General features: G+C 45.2%; 1 protein-coding gene across 4 annotated transcripts in view; it reads left to right on the plus strand.

Moving 5' to 3' along the window:
• The window catches only part of fam49bb (family with sequence similarity 49 member Bb), a 38,163-nt gene extending 16,124 nt beyond the window's left edge, over positions 1-22,039 (plus strand). For all 4 annotated transcript variants that reach the window (XM_064941745.1, XM_064941748.1, XM_064941749.1 and 1 more), the window contains 10 exons: positions 10,825-10,907; positions 11,213-11,334; positions 11,906-12,011; positions 16,168-16,307; positions 18,496-18,573; positions 19,746-19,862; positions 19,993-20,072; positions 20,263-20,389; positions 20,505-20,575; positions 21,233-22,039. In XM_064941745.1, the coding sequence (XP_064797817.1) occupies positions 10,835-10,907; positions 11,213-11,334; positions 11,906-12,011; positions 16,168-16,307; positions 18,496-18,573; positions 19,746-19,862; positions 19,993-20,072; positions 20,263-20,389; positions 20,505-20,575; positions 21,233-21,302 (984 nt within the window). In that variant the 5' untranslated portion in view covers positions 10,825-10,834 and the 3' untranslated portion in view covers positions 21,303-22,039. The remainder of the gene's footprint in view (positions 1-10,824; positions 10,908-11,212; positions 11,335-11,905; positions 12,012-16,167; positions 16,308-18,495; positions 18,574-19,745; positions 19,863-19,992; positions 20,073-20,262; positions 20,390-20,504; positions 20,576-21,232) is intronic.
• The last annotated feature ends 2,598 nt before the right edge of the window (positions 22,040-24,637 follow it).

Consider the following 24,637-nt stretch of genomic DNA (forward strand, 5'->3'; position numbering starts at 1 on the left):
CGAAGTGCGTTGTGGGCCATGGAATCGGTCGGAAGTAAACAAGCAAACAAGAGCTTACCCCAGTGGCTTAGGTCTTATCGTTTTTCTAACTGATTAATAGTTCGTTCGGCCGGGTTTCTGTCTGAACATTTGTGATAGTTTGTTTTATTTTGTTATGCTAGTTTAGCCAATGTAAAATGGCTAGCTAGTTAGCTCTGCGTGCTAGTAGTGTTCTGTCGGTGACGTCACCTGCTCTGAGAACTTGAATTAGTTGTTTGTGGAGTGACAGATAAGTTGTACGTGTGTTCAGAGGGTTCTTAGTTCGAGCTCAGGTTGAGTCAAGGAAGAGGGACGGAAGCACCACTGTTACACTAGGTCCCTGACTCTCACACATTCACTATTTTGCGTTGTTATATCAAAGGTAAGCTGTTCTTTTGTGGAGGCTAATGTGTCTTAGAGTGGCTGAATAGAGTTGGAAGCTTTCACTGTGATTTTCTGGAGCACCTCACCTACACAACAAGCCCTAGCTACAACTAAGCCTAGAATCTTGCACAGCTTCCTTTCAGACACATTGGATCAGTCAGAATTAGAAATAGGTGATAACATCACTACCCTCTATTACAGTTCCTGCTTGTGTGATTTTTGCCTCCCTTGTTTATATTTTCCCTTCAGTCTCCTTGGAGACCGTTACCATGGCGTGGCAGCGAAGCTGTCAATCTTGGGCCTAATCAGAGGTGTCAGAGCACGTTGTTACATTACCTGCCCACCTGTCTCGCACCACAGCTTCCCACCTGTCTGTCTGATACAGCTGGAGACAATCCAAGCTGTCTAGGACTAAATAAGCCAATACCATTTCATATGTTCTGTGTGGTATGTTTAGTTAAACATCAGTTCATGAAGGGTTTTACATTAAAACCGTAGCCTAACTGAAATATCATGATTATCATGCAATGTGTTAGTTGTTAATGCAATAATGGCTTGGCTAAAGCTACATTGCGAGTCTTAAATGCACCGGTTTAGCGGGAACGCTAATCTATTTTAGCTAGCTCAGACTTCAGTCTGTGACTCTTTGGCCAAGAGACGGGAAGTGGTGAGTTGTAACTACAGAGTGGAGATCATCGAGTGAATGCGGCATTCCTTTCACTGAACGCTGAGGTAAGATTAGCTTATGTAAACCAGGGGAGGTGTGTACTGTAGTAAAGTAGCCTGGGGTAAAGCTTTTCACTGTAGCTCTGGTAAAAAATTATAATAATAATGAGGCAGTACTGCCACCAGCTGGTGATGTAAAAAATATTTATAAACCGTAGAAGACTTGTGAAGACTTATGGGTCGTTCCACGAAAGGGTCCCTTTTGATATTTTAAGTAGAAATTGTGCACAAATATTGCATTTTAAAAGCCTGTTACATTAAATGAAGTGCTCTTTTGGGAAATTCAATAAATCATGATTTTTTTTATATGATTTAAAAACTCACTGAATTGACAAAAGTCATTGACAAGTCACTTAACCCCAACATTTCTCGAAGGTTTTACCATCATTGTAAAGCCCTGGTTATGTTGCTTCGTCAGTCATTTCTGAAGATTTATTATTTACTTCATGTGATTTAGGGATTCATTTTAAGGAAACAAACAACAACCTGTCCCTCATTTTAAGGTTAACCCTATAGTGAAACTATACCTTTTGGATTTTTTTTATTTTTCAAAAGAAACGTGGAACATCTAATAGTCAAATCATAGTGTAAAAGCAGGTGAGCTGGTTCTACTTTTTCACACAACAATCTTCCATCCCTCCTGTCACAAGGGGATTTATGGCTGATTTTAAAATGTCATCAACCATGTTACAGCCAACCATGTTGCTGTTTTTGGCTGTTATTAATGGGAACTTACTATAGTATTTTTTTATTTAACCTCTTGAGACAGGGAAATTATTTTTTTATTAAGTTAAATATGTGATCTTTTATAACAGAATGTAAAAAAATTAGGTGAAATAAATGTTTTTCTTATACCATGTTACACTACTCAAAAGGTACTTTTCTATTTATTTATTTATTCATTTAACCTTTATTTAACTATGTAAGTCAGTTAAGAACAAATTCTTATTTACAATGACGGCCAAACCCAGGCGACGCTGGGCCAATTGTGCGCCGCCCTACAGGACTCCCAATCACGGCCGGTTGTGATGCAGCCTGGTTTCGAACCAGCCTCAAGCTCTGAGATGCAGTGCCTTAGACCGCTGCGCCACTCGGGAACCCACCTACTTGGTGCAACGACCCATATGCAATGAAGACATCTTCATTGAGCATCCCCCTCAAAAAGAAATGATAACAATCATTTGTCTTTCACTTTGAAACCGTGGAGTAGGTTGTGTAGATCGGTAGGGGAAAAATGGAATGCAAGTCCCTTTTTTAGATCACATTTTAAGGCGGCAAAATGTGAAGACTGTGCAAGGGGTGTGTAGACTTTCACTAGCGACTGTATATGATGAGTTGTGCGTTTTGATTAGTTTGTACAAATGTCTTAATGAATATGTTTCACCTGTGTAGTCACTGTGTAGTGTCGTAACTTTGCTTACTGCCTCCTCCATCCATGGTTTATTGACTTACTCTGTGTAGCCAAGTATTCTCTGAACAGTGGGACTCCTTGGCCTTTGGATCTGCGGTGTTTCACGAAATGGCAACTATTCATACAGTACAGAGAGACGCTCATGGATCGTGTGGATGAAGACGATTTAGGCGACGTATTTCACTTAGAAAATTTCCTGAAGGCACTTTTTACCATGTCAAATATATCTATGGCTTTCTTTTCGGCGAACATCTGGGAGACTGCAACACACACACACACAGGCCCCACATCCCCATGAATAGGAAATGAGAGATGATTATCGGTCTGTGGTGGGTGATATGCAGAGTGGCTTGTTGTGTCAGCTGAAGTATCAGCTGACTGATTGATTATTTGTGTTTCTGTAGGGTTGACATGCTCTTCACCTCAGCAGCCTCCGCTCCCCTGAGCATCACACCAGTTGTTTGCTCTTTCTCTTTGCTCTCTCTCTCTCTGGGCCCGGCCTTTCTCTGCATGCTCTCTCTCTCTCTTTGTCTCCTGTTTATCTTGCAGGCGTCTGTCTGTCCTATAAGGCAGGCCATAGGAATTATAGTATTACTGTCTCTAATTATGACAATTGCAAATGCACACTATGTGGACACCCTTTCAAATGTGTGGATTTTAAAACTGTTAGTCAGGAGCTTCATGAAGTGGCTTTCCATGGCCGAGCAGCCACACACAAGCCTAAAATCCCCATGCGGAATGCCAAGTGTCGGCTGGAATGGTGTAAAGCCCGCTGCCATTGGACTCTGGAGCAGTGAACTTTTTGGCAACAGTTTGGGGAAGGCCCTTTCCTTTCCATACAGAAATGGTTTGTCAAGGTCCATGTGGAAGAACATGACTGGCTTGCACAGAGCCCTGCCCTCAACCCCATCGAACACCTTTGGGATGAATTGGAACACCGACTGCGAGCCAGGCTTAATCGCCCAACGTCAGTGCCCGACTTCACTATTGCTGTTGTGGCTGAATGGAAGCAAGTCCCTGCAGCAATGTTCCAACATCTAGTGGAAAGCCTTCCCAGAAGAATAGAGGCTGTTATAGCAGCAAAGGGGGGACCAATTCTATATTAATGCCAATGATTTTGAAATGAGATGTTCGATGAGCAGGTGTCCACATATGTTTGGTCATGTAGTGTATACATGTTACCCTGTAGATTTCGAAATAGACACCGGGTGGCGCTCTAAGCCAATTGTTTGACACCAGCCCCTCTTTGCCCTTGATGCAGTATAAGACAAGATGTTTGCTAATCTGAGGAGTTACTGCAGTGTTTGTGAGCTGAGGCGGTATCCCTATGTCAGAGAATGGGCTGCAGGTTGCACGACAGCATTTAGAACCCTGACCTCTCTACAGCTTTTGAGATCCAACTCGGTTAGTGGAGCATGGCACTTACAATGCCAGGCTTGTTGGTTCAATTCCCGCCGGGGCCACCCATATATGTGTATATATATATAATATATATTTTTTTTTTAAATGCATGCACTACTGTGAGTCGCTTTGGATAAGTCGCTTTGGATAAGTGTCTGCATAATGGCATATATTATTAATCCAACAGGTTATGCTAATGAATCCATAGTGGTTTTAGTAAAATGTCAGGGTTGATGCGTGTGCAATTATGATTTTGGAATGTTTTGATTGGAGATCTGGTAAATTGGGGAAATTAAACCGTAGACCAAACATCTGGGGAAATAAAGACTGCTGTTAAATTTCTCAATCAGTGTCCTTCGTCTTTAGTTTTGCGGTGGTGCCTGAAGGATGTGTCGCTGAAGTTGGCATGTGTGTCCCTACCATCGTGGTTCAGAGTTTGGGAGTGGTCGCTCTCCCTCCGCAACGTCTTCTATGTACTGCTGTCCATCACCTCCAGAGGGCGCTCAATGCATTCTGAAAAATACAGGCACATCTGTACCGAGAATCATCATCTCCCCAAACCTCAGCATGCTCCATTGTGCCCCACCCTTAATCCTGTGAGGGTTCTTCTGAAAATACCAAAACGCATACCGATCCATGTTACTTACTCTGCTTTTCATCTAAAATGTCATACACTTTCTCTCCGAGATGCTGATGGGCCTACATTCTGCCGCCTATAGTGTGATTTGAAGGGTTCTGTGTGGCGTCCATAACTCCGACACAGTCAAAAGGTCATTTGTGTAATGATGGTTTAGGGCAGTTTGCAGTGACTGGGGCTGGAGTTGGAGAGCTGCCTGGAGGGGGGAGGTGTGACCTACGACATGCAGCCTGTGCCCCACTTCACCCCCACCCCACACTAACTAACACCCCCACAGGCAGGAGTTGGAGGAGTCTTCAGGGTGGAGGGTTTGGGGCTGTGGGGAAGTGTTTCTCTCTGCCCCATTACACCCCATTTGTAGTCGTCTGTATGGAGGTCACCAGGTCAGCCCTTATCCACCGCACTGCAGTGATCCAGGGGTTGCTCTGTCGACTTTTGAATGAATGGTATAGCCGTTGCGTCTTGCAGAATAGGCCTGTAACTGTTTACCAAAAAAGTGCCGGGGTGACCTTTAGTAGTTGTTTTACCTGTTTTATTACATAAACATTTTATAATGGTTTATTACATGATATCAAGTTGAGTATAAAGTAGTCTACAGTTTTTAGATAATCCTTTGAGACAGTAGCCCAACACAGTGTGCTTGATAAGGAAAAATGGATTGATGAAACTGATGAAAACGTGTTTGTTTCAAAAGCTGTGTGTGTGTGTGTGCGTGTGTGTAGCCTAGCCTACTGTAGTTGTTTCCATGGTTTCTGGCTTTGATCAGGTGCAGTCCATAGATGAGGGCTTAGCTGAAGCTCCTGGTTTCATCTCTCTCTCTCTCTGTGATTTCTGCTGCTTTGGTTGGTCTCTTTAGATTTCAAAGGTTTATTTTTATCTCCAAATGTGCATTAATTATAGTTTGGTCTCAATCTGTGTTGAATTGTAAAAGTAGTAGGCTACATTGTGATGCAAAGCAGGAGAAAAACATGACTGCAGTTATCCTCAATCAGCAAGGTGCTAGAGATGCAGTAGCATTGTTCTGGTCGGCCTAATAATGCATGATGATACTGCAGACTGAGTGGCATTAGCTGTCAGTCATGATATTTATTGTGGTTGTTATGGTTTGGTCTCTGTATTTGACTGGTTTGAAGGTTTGTTTTTATTTTGCAAGTGGAATCTGTTTTGGTGCCCTTTTTTATGGTGTTTACTACAATATAGCACACGGAGGGGCGTGGCCACAGGGTTAATCAAGTTCAAACCATAAACAAACAAACTGCATGTCCCCTGCCCCCTCACCATGTGCCACAGTAAGCTCCCTCCCAACAGTCAGCTGGGTGGGGTTGACTCACTGGGGAGGATAAGGGGTACAGTAGGGGGTGCAGGGGGAAATGCGTGCCAGCCCCATTTGGGAAGTTCTTCCCCTTTTTTTCTGCCTGTCCGATCGGGCCAGCATCAGCGAGCTCCGGCGGGTCTGGGCCTGGCTGACTGGGCTAATGCGATGTGGCGTGTCACCCGGAGAATCTAGGTCAAGTTTAAAGCTGCCTCTCTGCTCCCGCCACTGCAGCACTCTGACTGACGCTCCTCTGTTTCTCCCCAAAATACACACCCACATGCACATCTTAGAACCACATATTATTGACACACATTATACATCCTTATCTAAATACGCATTTAAATAATTTCTATCAAATATGCACTTATATACATTTTTACGCACACAGAAACACACACACACACACAAACCCCCCACCCCACCCCCCTCGAAGCCCCAGGCGAGCGCTCAGCCTCTCCACGGCATTGGCCACGTGATGCGGCGGGCTGTCTGAGTCTGTCTGGAGGGAGGGGAGGAGGGAGGGCGTTGTTTTTCCCCGCTGGCTGGGCATCACTGCCGTAGTAAGACTGGGTCGGCACGTGGATCCGCATGCTGCTGCAGAGAGAGAGAGAGCAGCATAGTAGTAGTGGAATGTCAGCACTATCCTCCATTACCCTGTAGCCCTGAGCTGTTTTTCTAGGACACCACTGCAGACCCGGAGCCTCCAGTCCAGGATTGTTTTGCTGGGTTTCCACGGTTGGGGTGGTATGGTGGGTGTGTGTGTGACTCTGGGAGGATCATCATGGGGTCACCACGTTCAATGGGCGTGGCACTAAATATTGGGATCTTCTTCAGTACTGATGCAGCGGAGGTCTCATCACTCCTGTTTTTGTTATTCCTCCACTATGTCTTTATCACAGTCCACTCACCTTGAAATAATCAAAACAATTTAGAATGTTTTGCGTGCAGGAATATTGTCAGTATGAGTGTTTTGTGAATGATTCGTAAATTGACACTTTTTATTTCACAACATGACAGCAATTTGGAAAATTACAAATCACAATTTGCTTAGTGAAATTTTTCTGTTATTTCCGTGAGCGGGATGGTGCTTGGGTGCTGGAAAAAATTCCTTCACTGCCTGTTCACCAGATCCCTTCGCTCCCCTCCCTAATCCTCTATTTTTGTGTCATTACCTCATCTGTATTAATATATTCATGTGCGTTCATGTTCAGGTCTTACTACTGTACCATCTCCTCTCCCAGAGCTTGTGTCTGATTGGCTACCCACTTGTTTTCAATGGTACCAGCTTTTTGGGATTCCATGGATACAGCGCATGGTTGGGCAGAGCGGCTCAGCCAATAGGAGAGTGTCGTTGAGCTGGCGGTTGTGAAGCAGTGCCCCATGGCCCTAGACGAGCCCCCCCCCCTTCCTCTCTGCGAGCACGCGATCGCCCAGTGGGGGGGTCCAAAACAAAAACAACCCCGCCCTGTCCTCTGTCCACGGGTTCGGGGCTCCCGCTAACACATCAGAACCTCCACTATCAAGGGAGGGGCACAAAACCACCCACCTCCTGTCTCTTCTCTTGCATTCCTCTACTCCAAAGACTTCCAATGCTCCACTCCTCTTCACGCACTCATTATTTAAAGCAATTGGTCATTACCACCAACCATTTACCATATATCACTGGCACATTATAATTTCAACTGTACCAGTAAGTGTTTGAGAGACACATACGTGTGTGTGAGTGTGTGTGTGTGTGCGCTTGTGCTTTTTGGTTACCATTAATAGGTTTAGCTTTTCATTTGGTTTGAATGCGAACCTGGGGTCTGTAATTCAACGTTCATTTCTGCTGGCGTGGAGAGAGAAGAAACTGAAAAACTGCCCTCATTTCAACTCCAACTTTTTCCGTGAACTGGAGGATCCTCTCTTGCACTTTGAAATGTGAAGCCGAAGCCACCGCAAATCCCCAGTCCTTAAAATGACCTCATTGCAGACTGAGTGAGGGAGCTGTGGGCCTTTGGTGCTGGCAGTGTTTGCCCTGGCAGTGTTGCCCGTGTTTAGCTCGCTGAGCCTGATGGTGGCACCACGACCACGCCTCCTCCTGCTCAGCTCAGTCACTCTGCCTCTCTGAAAGGGGGCAGTAGAGGACTAAGGGAAAGGCATAGGTAGCCAGGGCAAGCTCACTCACACTGCATGTAGGCTAGAGTAAGCCTATTCATTCAAAAGCAAGTTGAGGTGACTGCACCCCTCCCCTCCATCTGAGGATAACCAGCGGGGTGATTCCTCCCTTCTCTTCCTCTCATCAGCCTGTCCGCTATGTGGCTACCACAGGTACCAGGTAGTAGGAAGGCAGCCAGTGAGTTTCCAATGAGGGGCCAGTGTGTAGCAACACCACTCAGGTCTTGTTAGTGGAGAGTGTTAGGACGGGTCCGGCCATGGCAGGAGGCAGGTGGTGCGGTGGGTCACATGGAAACAGGGTCAGCAGGGAGAGATTATTTATGATTGTGGCATGGAGTACTAGTGTAGACACGGGTAGAGTCAATGGCTCCTGGATGCCTCCTTCAAATTATTTAAACCAACGTCTGGAAAAGGGCTTTAAAAGGAACATTGTATTTATTCATCATTACTAATTCAACCATAAGAAGGGAATATTTTGTTTATTGTTACTAGCCTGTAGCTTTAACTTGCCTCTAGACATCACTTTGTCACTTAGCTTGCTTTCTGCACTCACTTATTCACAATCCCTCGTTTGCAATGACTTTCGACTTGCAACTGAGTCTCACTCTGAGTTTGTTTTAACCTGCCACCGGTAATCAGACTATTCACCCTGTCACCAAGGTTACGTCTCTCAGCCATCTTCAGCCTGTCACAAAGGTGTCACCTGGCTGTAACCGGTCTACCTCACTCTGTCACAACCTAGCCAGCAGCAGCACTTGAATGTCCAAGACAAAATGAGCCTTCCCTCAACCCCTGATCCAATGCAATTTCCTAGGAGTCTTGACCTTTTGTCTCTCGGCACAGTACAAACCGACCAGGTCTCTGTGCTTTCTACGTAGAGAGATGCACTCCGGCAAGGTGTTGTCTTGACAGGATGTCACTCCTGATTGCATAACACACAGCTCCAGACGGGGAGACATTATGACCTACATCCCGCTGGCTGCCTGGCGTTTGGCTGCCTGGTGTTTGGCTGGCTGTCTCTGCCTACGGCGGAAGAGGTGGTACAGGTGCAACACTGTTTGTAGCATAGCCAAGTCATGTAGACTGTAGGAGCGCTCATAGACCAGAGGCATAATGCTGTTCGACCACTCATAGGCCTGTATTCACAAAGCGTCTTAGAGTAAGAGTGCTGACCTAGGATCAGTTTTGCCTTTTGAATAATATAGTGAATAAGCTACTACTTAGCTACCAGCCTGATCCCAGATCAGCCCTGCTACTCTGAGACACTTTGTGAATACGGGCAACAGACTACAGTCATAGTAGGAGCACTCGTAAACTACAGTCAAAATACTGTAGCGGCAATCAGACTTCGACAGAGTCTGGGCAGCGTGACTGTCCCAGGTTGTCTGATTCTGCAGAACTGTACATGTTTGTGCTCCCTATTTTCCATATTTATACTGTTTCCTCAACATGGCTTTCTAGGGAATGACTCAGTGCTGTGACCGACAGTTTAAATTGTACCTCAGGATTGGAAAGTGTTGTACAGTAGCGCATACAATGTGTAGTCCTGTACCATTCACTGTCCTCGGTATGAGTCATGGGCTAGGAATGAACTTTGACGACACGCTTTGGAATAAGCTCAAACGAATGTGTTCAGCCCTGTCAGTATTAAGAACATTTGTGTGTGTGTGTGGGTCTCTCTCTCTGCCTGCCTGTCTGTGTGCACATACACAACACGGGAGCCTCTCACCCACAGTGCCGACAGCAGGGGTTCCTTCTTCCACTGTTCCAACTAGATAAGAACTGTACAGCAGTGGTTTCCCTTGGCTCGGTTTGGGGTTGGTTTCACTGTGTTTTCCAGGTACTGGGTGAATCTGTGGCCTTCGTATTGACAGCAGAGAGAGGCTGGGGAAGGATAGGGGGCTTAGTTCTCACACTACTCCTTCTGAGGTGAGATTATCTCCCCTCCCCACACGGCCCTCTGCCCTCCTTTTCCAGGAATCGACTGCCTCGCTTCTGGGAAATCTGACTGGTTGGAAACAACTAGAGATTACAATTCAGTGTTTTTGAAGCAGTGCTTTTTTTTAGTGGTTGGAATGTGTTCGTCTGTTTCCGTTTTCTTGCCAACCCTGTGTGGAATTGTTATACCAAATTGCCATTTTTTGGCTAATGGTAACACAGAGCTGGCAAGATCGCTGAAACAGACTCAGGCTAGGAAAATGTTCACCGTGGGGGTTCATGTAGGATTCACAAACAGTGCAAAGTCCTGAATGTCTCACTTTTGTAGTGGGAATCAGATCATGATAAGACATTCCTACTGTAGAGATGGTCGGGATTTAAACTCTGAACCCTGTTAGGTTAACATCTGAAATTGTGCATGTACAGGGTGTGTGGCCCTCCCTCCCTAAGGAACATAGAAGCTAATTTAACAGACTAGTTTGCATATAACGGCTGTTAGCAATCGCTAGATGTAAATGCTTATCAGGAGGGAATTGAGGGAAGCGGAGACGTCACACTCGGTTGGACTTCTTCTCTAAGGCAGAGCGATTCCCCTATTTCGGATACTATTTTAGGAGGGGGGGTGGGCTTTTTGGGGACATCTGGTGGGCCAAGGCTCGGCACAGGAAAACCACACAGGATCTCGGAGGGCCCATCTGGGGTTCAGGGGCCACTGGAGCAGAGAGGAGGAACAGGAGGGGGCACCAGGGTTGTGTGCCCCCTCAATACCACCACACTTAGCTACCAACACAATGAAGTTGAATCTTATTGTTGTGTTTTCTCTATTTGTCTCCTCAGGCATCGTAACATGGGGAACCTGCTAAAAGTTCTGACTTGCACAGATCTGGAACAAGAGCCCAATTTTTTCCTCGATTTTGAAAGTGAGTTTCATTACCATCTCGCTCTTCACACTTGAGCTTCCAATCGTACCTGTTTTAGCTGTGGCCCTTCTTACCCCCTCATCTGTCTCTGTTCTGCCCAGAGGCTACAGAACCTCATCTATTTCCCATTTGCATCAGCAGCTATTCTCTTAGCTATGGTGTGGCCACTGGGGGGGGGGTGTCTGGATTGGAATAACAATCAGAATAGAGATGTAGGTCTGCAGACTAGTGCAGCTTCACCTCTATTTGTAGACTCCCTCCCAGACGTAGAAAAACCCACTTGACTGCCTTCCTGTGTCCACTAGATGCTCAGCCCACGGATGCAGAACGAGAGGTGTGGGAGCAGGTGGACCTGGTGCTGAAGGACGCTCGGGGAGTCCTGGACGAACTGCAAGCGTACAAGGGAGCGGGTCAGGAGATTAGAGAGGTACAGGACTTTGGGAGAAGGGCCCGTTTCCTCAAAATATCTCAGATTAGCAGAGTGCTGATCTAGGATCAGCCCCCCCCTCCTTGTCCAAGTAATCTTATTCATTATGTTCTAAAAACAGAACCTAGATCAGCACTCCTACTCTTTATGAATACGGGCCCACGTCAGGAGATCAAAGATACAAGACCCAAAATAACTCTTAAACATTCATTATAAACTGGGTGGTTTGAGCCCTGAATGCTGATTGGCTGAAAGCCCTGGTATATCATATACCACGGGTATGACACAACATGTATTTTTCCTGCTCTAATTACATTGGTAGCCAGTTTATAATAGCAATAAGGCACCTCAGGGTTTGTGGTATATGGCCGATATACCATGGCTAAGGGCTGTATCCAGGTACTCCGCGTTGCGTCGTGCATAAGAACAGCCCTAATCCATGGTATAATGGCCATATACCACACCTCCTCGGCCCTTATTGCTTAATTATAGACCAGTGGCTTGATTAGGCTCCAGAAGGTGATTAAACTCTTCAGACATGATAAAACATCTCGTCTTTTCTATCTGCCAGGCGATCCAGAACCCCAGCGACGAGGCGTTACAGGAGGCGGCATGGGCGGCCGTGGTCCACCTGGTGGGGAAACTCAAGAAGTTCTACCAGTTCTCCCAGAGATTAGGTATGTCCGAGGCCTAATTTTAGGATCAGTTTAGCCTTTTTAAGACCACAGTGAATAAAGATGACATGGACAGCTGGGGACCTGATCCTTGATCCAGCGCTCCTACTCTGAGATCAGTGATACGGCCTCTGTCCTGTGCTTCAGGTTACATATGTAGCCCTACAATACCACACCCACACCTGACTGAGACTAGTAATGTGCGTCCTTCAGAGCTTTGGTACACACTATCCTAATTGCAAAAAGGTCAGATAAACGCCTGTGCCAGTGGTTGACTAGCTTCCAGCTTCTCTAGAGGTTTGCGTGTAAGAGACACACCCCTCTCGTGACCTTCGCCGTCTGCGTGCTCGACCACATCGGCGATATCGACTGCCGAGCTGCAGGAAATGAACACGCATTGCTCCACGCACACACAAACAAATATGCAGAGCAAACCCCCATAGCTATGCATTCATTAACATGATGCTTGCTTGCGCTGCACTCCGACGAGACCTGATACTCCCCTCCTCCCAGAGGTGAAGACTCCTCATTATCATGGAGAGAGAGAGAGCGAAGAGGGGGGTGGGGGATGCTAGCCTAGTGCTGCCTGCCTGTGACCCTGCCCCCCTCCTTTCGCCGACCTTAACCCCTTTATCTATTGGAGGCCGGCTGAGACTGCAGTCTCTGGGGTCACGTTAGCTTTCAAGGTCTGCATTATCAAAATGCAGACCCTCCAAAAATAAAATCTGTTTAAAAAAATTAAATTAAAAAAAATCTGTTTTCACCTGCTTTCTAATTAAACAAACCGACATTTAAATACATGGCTCTACTCAAGTTTTCGAGAATGAAGGAAAATACACGTCAGTTCAAGAGGGTGCTATGTGAAAACAACGGTTTTCTTTACCCTATGTTATTATAACCAAATACAAGAATCATTCATCTGAATGGTTTTATAGACAAATATGCTTGTACTCAACAGTGTTGATGAAATACGAAGGCCATACTGTAGGTGTATTGGAAAAATGACACGTTCATGACACGCTTCTGATTGAATTAATTCTGAATAAGATTTTATTTTATTATTTAATGTTCTCCATTGTAACCAAAATGAACAAATAATCTAACTCTGGTTCGAACTTTAGCAAACAAACTAGTCTGAAATTAGCCGCAGAAATATTCTCAACATGAAATGAGACCACTTAGCCTATCTTACCACCTCATCTCCCTCCCTCTGTTGCTCTCTATGGTAAAAATGGTGCATGCCCTAGAAAAGTACAAATGTCAGGACACCTGACCTTTAAAAAAATTGTAATTATCGTTAGGCAGTGATCACCGAGAGAAACTATGCGGTAGCATTTCTTCATCAGAATTGAGTTCGCGAGCTGAGCGGGCACTGTGAACACTTCAGCAAATCTTGAATGAGAGTTCCCACCACACACACACCCTCCCCGCAGGCAGGCAGAGAGTGTGGTTTGGAGGATGAATGAGACATTTTGGATAATCGCAGCAAGTCTATTTAAATAGCAAGTTGGAACTTGAAATTGAATGAATTGGTCAAATATACCTGCATTTTCAGAATGCAGCAAAAATAGAAAAATGTGAAAGATTCTGGTGTGTGTTATGTAATGAAGTAGGTCATCTCTCCGCTCCACTGCTCTGACTCTGGGGGCCACCTTCTCCGCCGACTGACTCCCCTACAGACAGACAGAGAGGATGACTGCTGGCTGAGAGATGACTTTATCAGACGTCTCTGTGTTATCACTCAATTATCTGGGGGCGTATTTCCCAACATGACATTACCTTTGAAACAACCTTCCACAATATCATAACTGTCACTCATCATTCCTGCCTAATCATTTTTAGTAGCGCATCACATTTATTCCTCATTTTAAATGTGATGCTTCCACCAATGGACGTCTTCAGGACAGGAGCCCGTTGACCGCAGGGTTGGAGTAAATACCCGCCGCCCTCTGATCCTCCCACCCATTTCCTCTCCCAAAGTGAACCAAGGTCTGCTGCAGCGCCCGCCTAGTCTATGTGCCCGCATTCCGCTCGCCTGCTCTGCCGTGACCTAATGGGATCAGACGTCCTTCCCCTCAACCCCCTCCAGCAGTGCTAGTGCCTCGATTCCGATACTAGGCCTAAACCCATCTCAACTTCTGTTTTGACTGGGGTGGGGAGTGCAGTCACCAAGGCCATTTAAAAAAAAAATTATTTATTTATTTTATTTCACCTTTATTTAACCAGGTAGGCAAGTTGAGAACAAGTTCTCATTTGCAATTGCGACCTGGCCAAGATAAAGCAAAGTAGTTCGACACAAACAACGAAACAGTTACATATGGAGTAAAACAAACATACAGTCAATAATACAGTATAAACAAGTCTATATACGATGTGAGCAAATGAGGTGAGATAAGGGAGGTAAAGGCAAAAAAAAAAAAAGGCCATGGTGGCAAAGTAAATACAAAATAGCAAGTAAAACACTGGAATGGTAGATTTGCAGTGGAAGAATGTGCAATGTAGAAATAAAAAATAATGGGGTGCAAAGGAGCAAAATAAATAAATAAATTCATTAAATACAGTAGGGAAAGAGGTAGTTGTTTGGGCTAAATTATAGGTGGGCTATGTCAGCCCCCTCCTCCTGGCTGCTGCAGCAGAAGCAATACACTGGCCGAAGCAGATGGGGATCATCACAGAATAGCCAACGTGCTCAATTTACTGGACTGCTCTGACTGCACTGCCAGCTTGCATTCCGCCTCTGAAAAACCTCCCTCTGCGGATCACTGTCTTCTGTGTTAAGTGAGCATCGTGGCCAAAGGTCACCATTTGTTTTCATCCTGGGTTATGGCGGTGTGCGTATCTGTGTCTACCTTGTGCTGTACTGAAAGTGGTGAGAAAGGAGTTGAGAGTAAATAGATGCTCAGCGTAATGATTGTGTGCGTACATGCGGAAGTTAGCGTTATTGTGCAACCAGATTAGTGTGTGTGGTTTGGTTTGGTTTTTCAGGGTTATGTCATTATTGTAAATCTAGTCATCTTAGTGAGTCTAGACTGAGTCCTTCTTCAGTCTCTGACTGCAACCACATTTTCCCTCATGGACGGTTTTGTCATTGTTTATTCATGGTGAACATCTTAGTGCTTCCGTTGGCTATCTTGAGACATGGAAAATGCAGGCAAATCATTTGTGTATCGATTGCGCTAGGTCGTTGGGAAATGCACAGTTTGCCTGGATACGAGTGGAGATTTAAATAAACTTGTATTTGTCACATGCTTCCTAAACAACAGGTGTGGACTCTCAGTGAAATGCTTCGTTCTGGGTCCTTCCCACCAGTACAGAGAGAAAGATAATAGATACACAATGAGTAATGATAACTTGGCTACCAGTACGGCGTCTATGTGCAGGGGTACGAGGTCATTGAGGTAGATATGGACATATAGTTAGGAATAAAGTGACTAGGCAACGGGATGAATAATAAACACCAGCAGCAGCGTATGTGATGAGTCAAAAAAGGTTAGTGTCAACAGGGTCAATGCAGATGGTCAATGCCGCTTGCTTCATTGTACAGCTTGTATGTTACTACAGAACTGTGTGGTTGTGGTTTAACCAAATAAAGCCACGTGATGTCTTTTTGTTTACCTACTGTCTGAACAATGACGATAAGCCTGGATGAAGAGCGCACCCCCCCCCCCCCTCTCTCTCATTACAATGAGATAATTAGGCTCATGTCTCATCTCTATCGGATTAGGAGATCTTCCCATCCCCCACCCTCCCCCCCTAGAGACAGCTCTTCCCTAGACACCTCTCCCCTCCTCAACCCCACATTGTGCCCAGGGCCCTATGCCAATCAGCGCTCAATCGCATGTCCCTGTTTTGTGCAGCTACCCCCCCCCCCAATTCGGGCAATTGTATTTGGCACACATTTGTGTCATAATGTACATGCCGATTATTATGTTTATTAGGCAGATATTTACCTTTCATCATTCAATCCACAATTGTACATTTTCCCCCTCTCTCCTCATCTGACACCCTCCCCTTGTCCCCGCAGGAAGTTTTAGTTGGCATACATTTTGATATCATGATGTTCTTCATGATTGTTATGTTTATTAGGCAGGTATTTAAACTAATGGTACACGACACACAACCGTCTCTCTAACCCCCTCTCCTCGTCCGTGCGCTACAGAGGCGGCGCTGCACAGCCTGCTGGGACCCCTGACCAGTGAGACTTACGACGACCCCACTCAGCACCTGGAGCGTGAGCAGGCACTGGCCAAGCAGTTCGCCGAGATCCTGCACTTCACACTGCGCTTCGACGAGCTCAAAGTACGTCCCATCACATCCCTGGGCCTCCATTTTTACTCAATTTTGCCCAGAGTCCCCAGCATTCTCATTTAATTCATTGCTTGTTGTTGACCTAAGCTATAGCTGTTGTTGGTTGTACATGGTTCAGCTATTCCTTTTTGGTAGCAAGCTAGCTAGCACTGTCATTAGCATAACACAGTGTTAATACCCTGTTAATTAGGCATTAGTGCTGTACATGATTAAGCCTCAGCCCCTGAACATATAATAAGTATTTAATTGGTACGTTAGGATCGTTTCCTGGGAGTGCTGTAATTCTATAGTCTTCTACACTGCTGGAATGAATGAATGAACGGTGATGTTGTGGATAGGGATGACTAATAGGATAGTGTAGTTGGCTGGGGCTCTTTGGTAGCATCCCAAATGGCACCCTATGCAGTGCACTACTTTTGACTAGGGTCCATAGGGCTCTGGTCAAAAGTAGTGCACTACTGTATGTAGGGAATGGGGTTCCATTTGGGAAGCACCCCTTATTTGGGCACCAGTCTTCAACACATAGAAACATGGTTTATAGTTGATCCCAGGGGGGGGAAAACCCACAGATTGCTTGTTTGTCTGAGTCGCAGGCGATACTACAATACAACTCGCAAGGCCTCTTTAGGCACCCTGTTTCCACACACACTCCTCAAACCAGCACCCTGACACCCCCAGGCAGTCCGCCGAGACGCCCCAATTAGCCAGACCCCCTGCCCAGTCTCCCCATACCCTGCATAGGGTCTAAAAGCGTGAAGGTAGGGGGGTGCAAGGTGCCATGCCAGGCACCATTCATCAATCTTTCACTCCCCTTACCCCGACCACAGGCATTGACCTAGTTCGAACACTCGCCCACCCGCCTACCCGCCTACCCGTGAAATGGGGCTGTCTGGCCCTGGCACTAGCCACTAGCACTGACCGTCTAGCTGTAGCTAAGTGGACATAGACTTGGTACCAGTCCATTATGGTGGAATTACCGTACTGCTCATGCCGGCCAGGCGTTAAGACACTGCAGGGCTAATAATGTGCTGCTAGGGGTAATTAGGGAGGCGTCTTCCTGCATTGGATGAGCAGGAGGTTGATGTGCCGGACAGGGCCCACTGATTGACCAGTGGCTTATTGGAGGTCAGCTATGCTCAAGGCAAGGTTTAATGATCCTCTTTGTGGAAGGAAGGCAGCAGGGCAGAAGGCGGCAAACTTTTTGACTCGAGGGCCACCTCGGGATTTCTAAATTCAACGGAGGGATGCACAGGTTTTTGGGGTCGGATTTTGCTTGTCAAAATCTATTTGAGGGCCAGAAAAAGGGCACTTTTCAAGAAAATACGTACTTTACTTTCTCAAATAAAAAATGGAATCAAATCCGCTGAAGTTATTTGTCACGCTTCGTAAACAACAGGTGTAGACTAACAGTGAAATGCTGACTTACGGGTCCTTTTCCAACAATGCAGAGATGAGAAAAAATATGACATTAAAACAGAAATAGTGACACAAGGAATAAATACACAGTGAATAACTAACGAGTAGTAAGAACATGGCTATATATCTAGTTTTATCTACTGTATACTCTATTCAGTTTTAGATGTTCAAGAGTGGCATGGAGTGTTTTGTTGTTGTTGTTTTTTTGTTTTTTTACTCTTAAAAATAAGCCCCCATCCCCCCCCCATCCCCATTTTTACTTCATTTGTACGTTTTTTTTACTCAAACCTCCCACGGACTGAAATCTGAGCCGTAGTTTGCCCACCCCTGCTTTAACCTGTACTGTCTATCCAGCCTCTCGTCCTCAGTGTTGTTGATGCTTCTGTCACGATGCCAAACACACTGAGCCACTGCTAAAGGGAGCTAACGAGGACTTCATTCATTGACAAGTGAAAATAAATGCATTCTACTTTAAAGGAATGGTGAGGAAGTATCCAGCGGTATAAAATCCGCTTCAGTAAATACATGGACGATTTTAATCATATCAATGTCCTTTTCGTTCCATCTCCGCCCCCAGCTATGTATCTGCCTCGTTTGCTAAAACATCCTATCATGACGATGGTGCATTTGATCAGGAGAGCTGAATGTCTGCTGCCGCAGGCCGTGTGTTCTACCTTCGGACACACAGGCAGGCAAGGCGCGCACACACACACACATGCGCCAAGCCCTGTTTGTAATGTTCACGTTAATCCTTGTGTTGCAGATGACTAACCCTGCCATCCAGAATGACTTCAGCTATTACAGGAGAACGTTGAGCCGCATGCGGATCAACAATACACCGGTGAGCTGACGTCTATAAACTATGGGGCTGATGGGCTCCAGTTTGGTGGTCTACAGACCCTCTGGGACACGCTGGTGTTAAGGGACCCCCCCGCCCCCCAGGCAGACCCTGTGCCCTACTCCTCTTCCCTTCCTCTTCATCAAGCTCAGCAGGAGGCCAAGTGTTCGTCCTGCTCTACAGGGGGCCATTAACATTACAGGCTATATAGGGGCATTAAGAGCTGTATGAGAACTATTTCATCATTAGCTCTCGCACTTAGTTTGTCATAAATACATTTAAAGGCAGTACAAGTTAAGTGTGTTATCTCTAACACCCCCACCACCACCAGTAATTTTATGGGAAAAGGGACATGTATTAGAGAACCTCAGGGCTCAGTATCATGTTTCCTGATATTTGAAACGATTTGGAATGCAGTATTGTTCAGATGAAAATATTCTTGTTATTTAGTATGACAGGTGTCCAAAGGACAATCCAGACTCCTTTCTCCACCCAGCCGTGCTTCAAAAAGACTGACGGTATACCTTTTTCATTGACACCAGAGAAAAGTCTGAATTTTTCAATAGCTCTTTTAGTGTATAAAATGAACAGAATTCACTCTTGTTCTCGAGACGCACGTCTGTGTCTGGCCTGCAGCAGCTTTATTCCCTGTACGACAAATGCCATTACGCAAATGGCCCCCGGACGGTCCGACTGTTAAGACCTGTCACTGTTAGAGCCCGTCTCCGATGGCACCATTTTCCCTTGATGAGGCACTACCCATAAGGCTTTGGTCCAAAGTAGTGCACTATGTAGGGAATATGATGCTATTTGGGACGCAGCCCCCACCTCTAGCTAGCCACTGAAAATTCCCTCCAGCTCAGCAGTACAAAGGAGCATTACTTTGCACTCAGCATTCAGGCACTGACTACTGGAATCACTGAGACATTTTATACAAAGACACGAGACGTATCTGTTCTGGCGGAAAATACATTTGTTCTTATTCAAACGTGATAATTTTTTTATGTGACACGTCTTGACGTTCTGGGGGATTATTCATTCCGCATTAGAAAATAAAGGCAGTCTTTAAGGCAGGAAAAGCATCTCCTTGCCATTACTGAACATTTTTCTCGACCAGCAACTTCTGGCTCAATAATGTCCACGGTAAACGGTGACTTTTTGTTTTGTTTTTACAGGCAGAGGGGGAGAATGAAGTCAACAACGAGATGGCCAACCGGATATCTCTGTTCTACGCCGACGCCACGCCTATGTTGAAGACATTAAGCGACAGCACGACAAAGTTTGTCTCAGAGGTGACGGGCTTCACAGCTTCCTTACCTGGCAACCTTGACATTTGACACTTTTCTCATTAGTAATCGAAGTGTCCAATACAACAATGCCGTTTACAGAAGAAAAAAACATCCCCTCTTTCTGTTTGCTCAGAATAAGAACTTACCCATCGAGAACACGACAGACTGCCTAAGCACAATGGCGAGCGTGTGCAAAGTCATGTTGGAAACGCCGTAAGTGATCCCTGTCCTCACTAAATCAAGATCATGTCATAAACTGCAGATGATCTGGCCCATATTCTTAAAGCGTCTCAGAGTAGGAGTGCTGATCTGGGATCAGTTTAGCCCTTTAGATCATAAGGAATATAGTTATATGGGCAGGGCGGACCTGATCTATATCAGCAATCTGTGTCTGTGTTTCCAGGGAGTACCGAAGCCGCTTCACCAGTGAGGAGACGGTCTCATTCTGCCTGCGCGTCATGGTGGGCGTCATCATCCTGTACGACTACGTGCATCCTGTCGGAGCCTTCTCCAAGTCCTCCAAAATCGATGTGAGTGCAGGGAGGAGCTATGTTCCTGTATGCTCCCAGTCCCAGAGGATTGGACACCCGTGCGCGCACACACACAAACACTGATTCATCTTACATGGTGTTTTCTGCTTCCTAGATGAAAGGGTGCATCAAGGTCCTCCGAGATCAACCGCCCAACAGCGTAGAAGGCCTTTTAAATGCTCTCAGGTAAGGCCCAGCAATTCTGTAGCATCGACAACTCTTTTCATTAACACAAGACGTTTGACTGAATATCATTGCAACCTTTTTCCTCTCACACTTTAACAGACGGCCGCATGCTTTCTGTGAAATAAAATACAGCCATATTTGTCCACTTTTCCTTCATTATTATTTAGTCGGGATTCAAATCGATATGTGTTTTGAGTTAAATGTCGCATCCCACAGTTTTTTAGATTTATAGAAGATCAGAGAGGATTACGTTTCTTTGAGCCCTGGCCCCCTACTCTTTTTCTCAAATCTAAGTGGCTGACATGGCCATTTCCGTGGCAACCGCACTCACATCTGCATATCACACCATCAGGGCCTTCGGGCATACTCAGTCACTCTCCTCCAGTCGTGTGAGGTCACTCCAAGGCCTCCCGCCTCCAGCCCTCTTTTCTCTCTCTCGCTCTCTTTCTGTTTGTATGGGATTGCACCTCCGTCTATGAGGGGAGAACGCCAGACTAGGAAATCAAATATCAGAGCTAATAACTGTCGACAAGGCTTTCTCACACTCTTGACACCCTTTCCGGCAGAGCAGTCGTGTTACGTTCACAGATCCCCGAACTGATCCCTCTGTCTCTTCATCCGTCTTGTCTGGTCTGTCGATTCATCTGTCCCTTGCAGGTACACAACCAAGCATTTGAATGATGAATCGACCAACAAGACCATCAAGAGCATGCTGCAGCAGCAGTAGGACTGAAACTCTGGTACAACCACTCGCCTCACACCCGGTTCAGGAGACATCGACTCTCTCTCTCTCTCTCTCTCTCTCACCAACGACGTCGGTGCACAGAATGTTTTCTTTTCTTTTAAATGGAGTAAGAGCTGCATCTCCACCCCCTTTTTATAACGCAAAATGCTACTGCCATTATGTACGTCTTTTCTGTGCCAAAAAGATGTTGCTGAGATTTAAATGTTTTCCATAAAGGCCATACAACAAGATGGCAGCTATGGAAGCATTGTGGGTTCAGTTTTTTATTTTTTATAGTTTTTGTTTCCCTGTGTAAGGGATGGGAGTGCTTTGACTTGAAAATTTAAAAAAAGAGATATATAGAGAAATATATTATTTTTGTTTGATTTATTATTTAATATTACATCTTCTGCATGACGAAATTACGTCTTTTTCTTCTATTTAAAAAAAAAAAAACCCGTATGGTTCAAGTTTAATTTGTCCGCTTAATTGTATGTTTTAATGTTTTGTTCTCTGAATGGTACTCGGCGGAATTGAGATTATTGAAAAGATAGTACTGTTAATGTTATCTTTTTTTTAATAGGTTTTGATTTGTTGTATGTCATTTTTCATAGTTGTATTTTTTATTTTAAAATTTCAAACTGTGATGTGTGCAAATCAATTTAAAATTGGGAGTCTGTACTGTTGATAACAGTATGTTGCCGCTGGAAAAAATAAACAGAGAACTTGTTTTCTACAAATGACTCTCTCTACTTGCCTCTGCAACTCTTCTAGAAAACACCATGTAGTCAAACTTAGGTAGAGTGAGAACTTTTCAACAACCAATTTCTAGTTTAGATTGGCAATTAAATCCATTACAGGAGGTTTGACTCACCAAACAGACTTGCTAAAAAGAAACAAATAACATTCATTTGTGAGTCAGTATGGAGTTTCCATTTTAATGGAACTGCAATGAACACCTAAGACAGCAGATGAGTGAGCCACGCTATATCTGCCTTCACCAGTTAAGTATTATCTACACGCTACACATGGGAGGCAGGGCCAGGAGGGATCATCTAAGGCAGGGTTTCCCCAGCCTTGGTCCTACAACCCACCCCTGGGTGCACCTTTAATACACAGCTCGTTCAAATAACAAACTCATCAAGCTTTGACTCTTTGAATCAGCTATGTAGTGCTAGGGCAACAAACAAAACATTCACCCCGCACGGGCGTGCAACTCCATTCCTCAGTGGCTGCAGTGTTTTACTGGATGCCATTCTCTAAATGATTTAGACCAGGGTTTTAAGAGAAAGAATTCTGATTTTGGATCAGTTTTGCCTTTTCGATCACAATGAATAAGAAAACATGAATATGGGGGACCTGATCCTAGATCAGCACTTTGAAACGCGTGTGGGGGCGTCTTAAAGTTACTGCACAAACATAGCTAATTCTGGTTTGAATTAATCTGGCTCCAAGATAAAGGAACAATTTAATATTGGATTAATATTTGATTTTAAAACATCAGCGAAGTAGTGACTTGAGGCTTCAAATGTTAAAATTAGACTTCCCCTTAATGGCACATAGGTCGACATTGACATATTCAATGTCGTGCTGTCTTTTTGTTCGTAATGGGCCACTTCTCTCCTTGAAAAAGTGAGCAGGATGTAAAACAAATTCCATGTCTGGCCATTCATTCATTCATAGGAAAGATAATGAGTCACCCTGTTTGACTCATTATCTTTCCCCTTATATAATCTCCTTGTCCAAATGGGTCATTCTAAAAATATCTGGAGAATGATCAGTGTACCTCCCTCTCCCTGTACAGTGCATTCCAAGGACGTTGCTCACTTCTTTCAAGATCCTCTTTCTACATTTAACGTTTTCCCTCTCGTCCTCTCATTGCTAAACCTGAACAGAAGAAACACTGAAATTCTTCCTAACAGGCTTTTCTATGACATTGCCAGAGAGAGAGAGAGCGCGAGTAAGTGTGCGTGAGAGAGGGGCTAGTCCTTGGGTGTGTACTGCGGTATTATCTGCAGTATGTTCGAGAAACATTCAGGGTCAGAGAGAGCGAGAGAGGAGAAGAGCATGTTGATGGGTGTGTCCCTTAACTCTGCAGCATCACTGCGCTGGCAGGGGGGGGGGGGTAGAGCGGGCTAGCGTTGGGTGGGGTCTTACATGCTTTGGAAGTCCTTGAAGGAAGGACAAATTTGAAAGGAGAGAAAAGGTCTAGGATGTGTAGTGAAAATGGAATGCGTAGCCTTTGCCCGGCCCTGCAGCTGTATCAAAGCACCACAGTTCAGATGCTAAGTGTATGACACGCTCGTTGGGCGTGGAACAATCTCCCTTAGAATAGCAGTCCGTCACCCTGACAACCTCCCAGCGTGTCGCGGCAACTTTCGTCTTCTCCGGCCCCTCTCCCACTGTGACCCACAATGCAGTACCTCTCCGCTCTCCTCTCTCATCAGTTATCACGAGGCTCCCACGGAGCTAAAGGAGGAACACAGCGATATCTGCATGAAAGCACCCTTTCTCAGTGGGAAACTGGTCAGATCGAGATCTAACGGTCTAGTACTGTTGTTTTTTGATTTGTTGCGCATCGGCCACGACCAATAAACCACGCTTCTTCGAGGATTCCACAATTATAGAATTGACAGGACGTTACATTACAAAATGCTAATTTCCTGTAATTGAGATTATTGTTAGCCTGTACTGTACAATGTTATTCCCTGGTGTTTTCATGGAACAGAAAATAATATTGAAGATTATGACCATCAGGGCCTCCTGCCAAGCTGAGGGAACAGAACATACTTACAGTGGCAGACACACACGGAGACAGTCATCATAGCCTTCCTTTGGATGAGGGCTCTCTAGAGATATTCTGAATTAGAATGGCAGTCACACCCCACAGCCTTATAGATTTCTTTCACATGACCCCCATCACTCATTGGGGGGTTTGGGAGCCTGTCACCATGTGGTTTGCATTGTCACAGCACTCTGAGAAAGGGTTGGGATACAGTTGTTGTGGTGGACTATATTTCAAGGTGACTGATATGGCTTCCTTTGACAGCCAGTGAAAGGGCAGACAGAGGTCAGTCTCGGGTTTGAAACGCCACAATTCTGTCTGATTTTCTGATCATGCATGACGCCTCAAGATAGATGGATGACAGTTTGACCTGGGAACTGGAGGATGGAGAATGTTTTATGGTACCCACAGAGTGTATATCATGCCATTGATGGTGGTGGCTTATCCTTTGATCACCTTCTATCACTTTGGTATTGAATCAGGGCAGGTTATTATTATAGTAAATGTCTAGTACTATTGTTATTACTAATGGGAAACCTGTTGGAAATGCTGA

The sequence above is a fragment of the Oncorhynchus masou genome, chromosome 28 (genome assembly GCF_036934945.1).
Source record: "Oncorhynchus masou masou isolate Uvic2021 chromosome 28, UVic_Omas_1.1, whole genome shotgun sequence".
Taxonomy (NCBI): domain Eukaryota; kingdom Metazoa; phylum Chordata; class Actinopteri; order Salmoniformes; family Salmonidae; genus Oncorhynchus; species Oncorhynchus masou.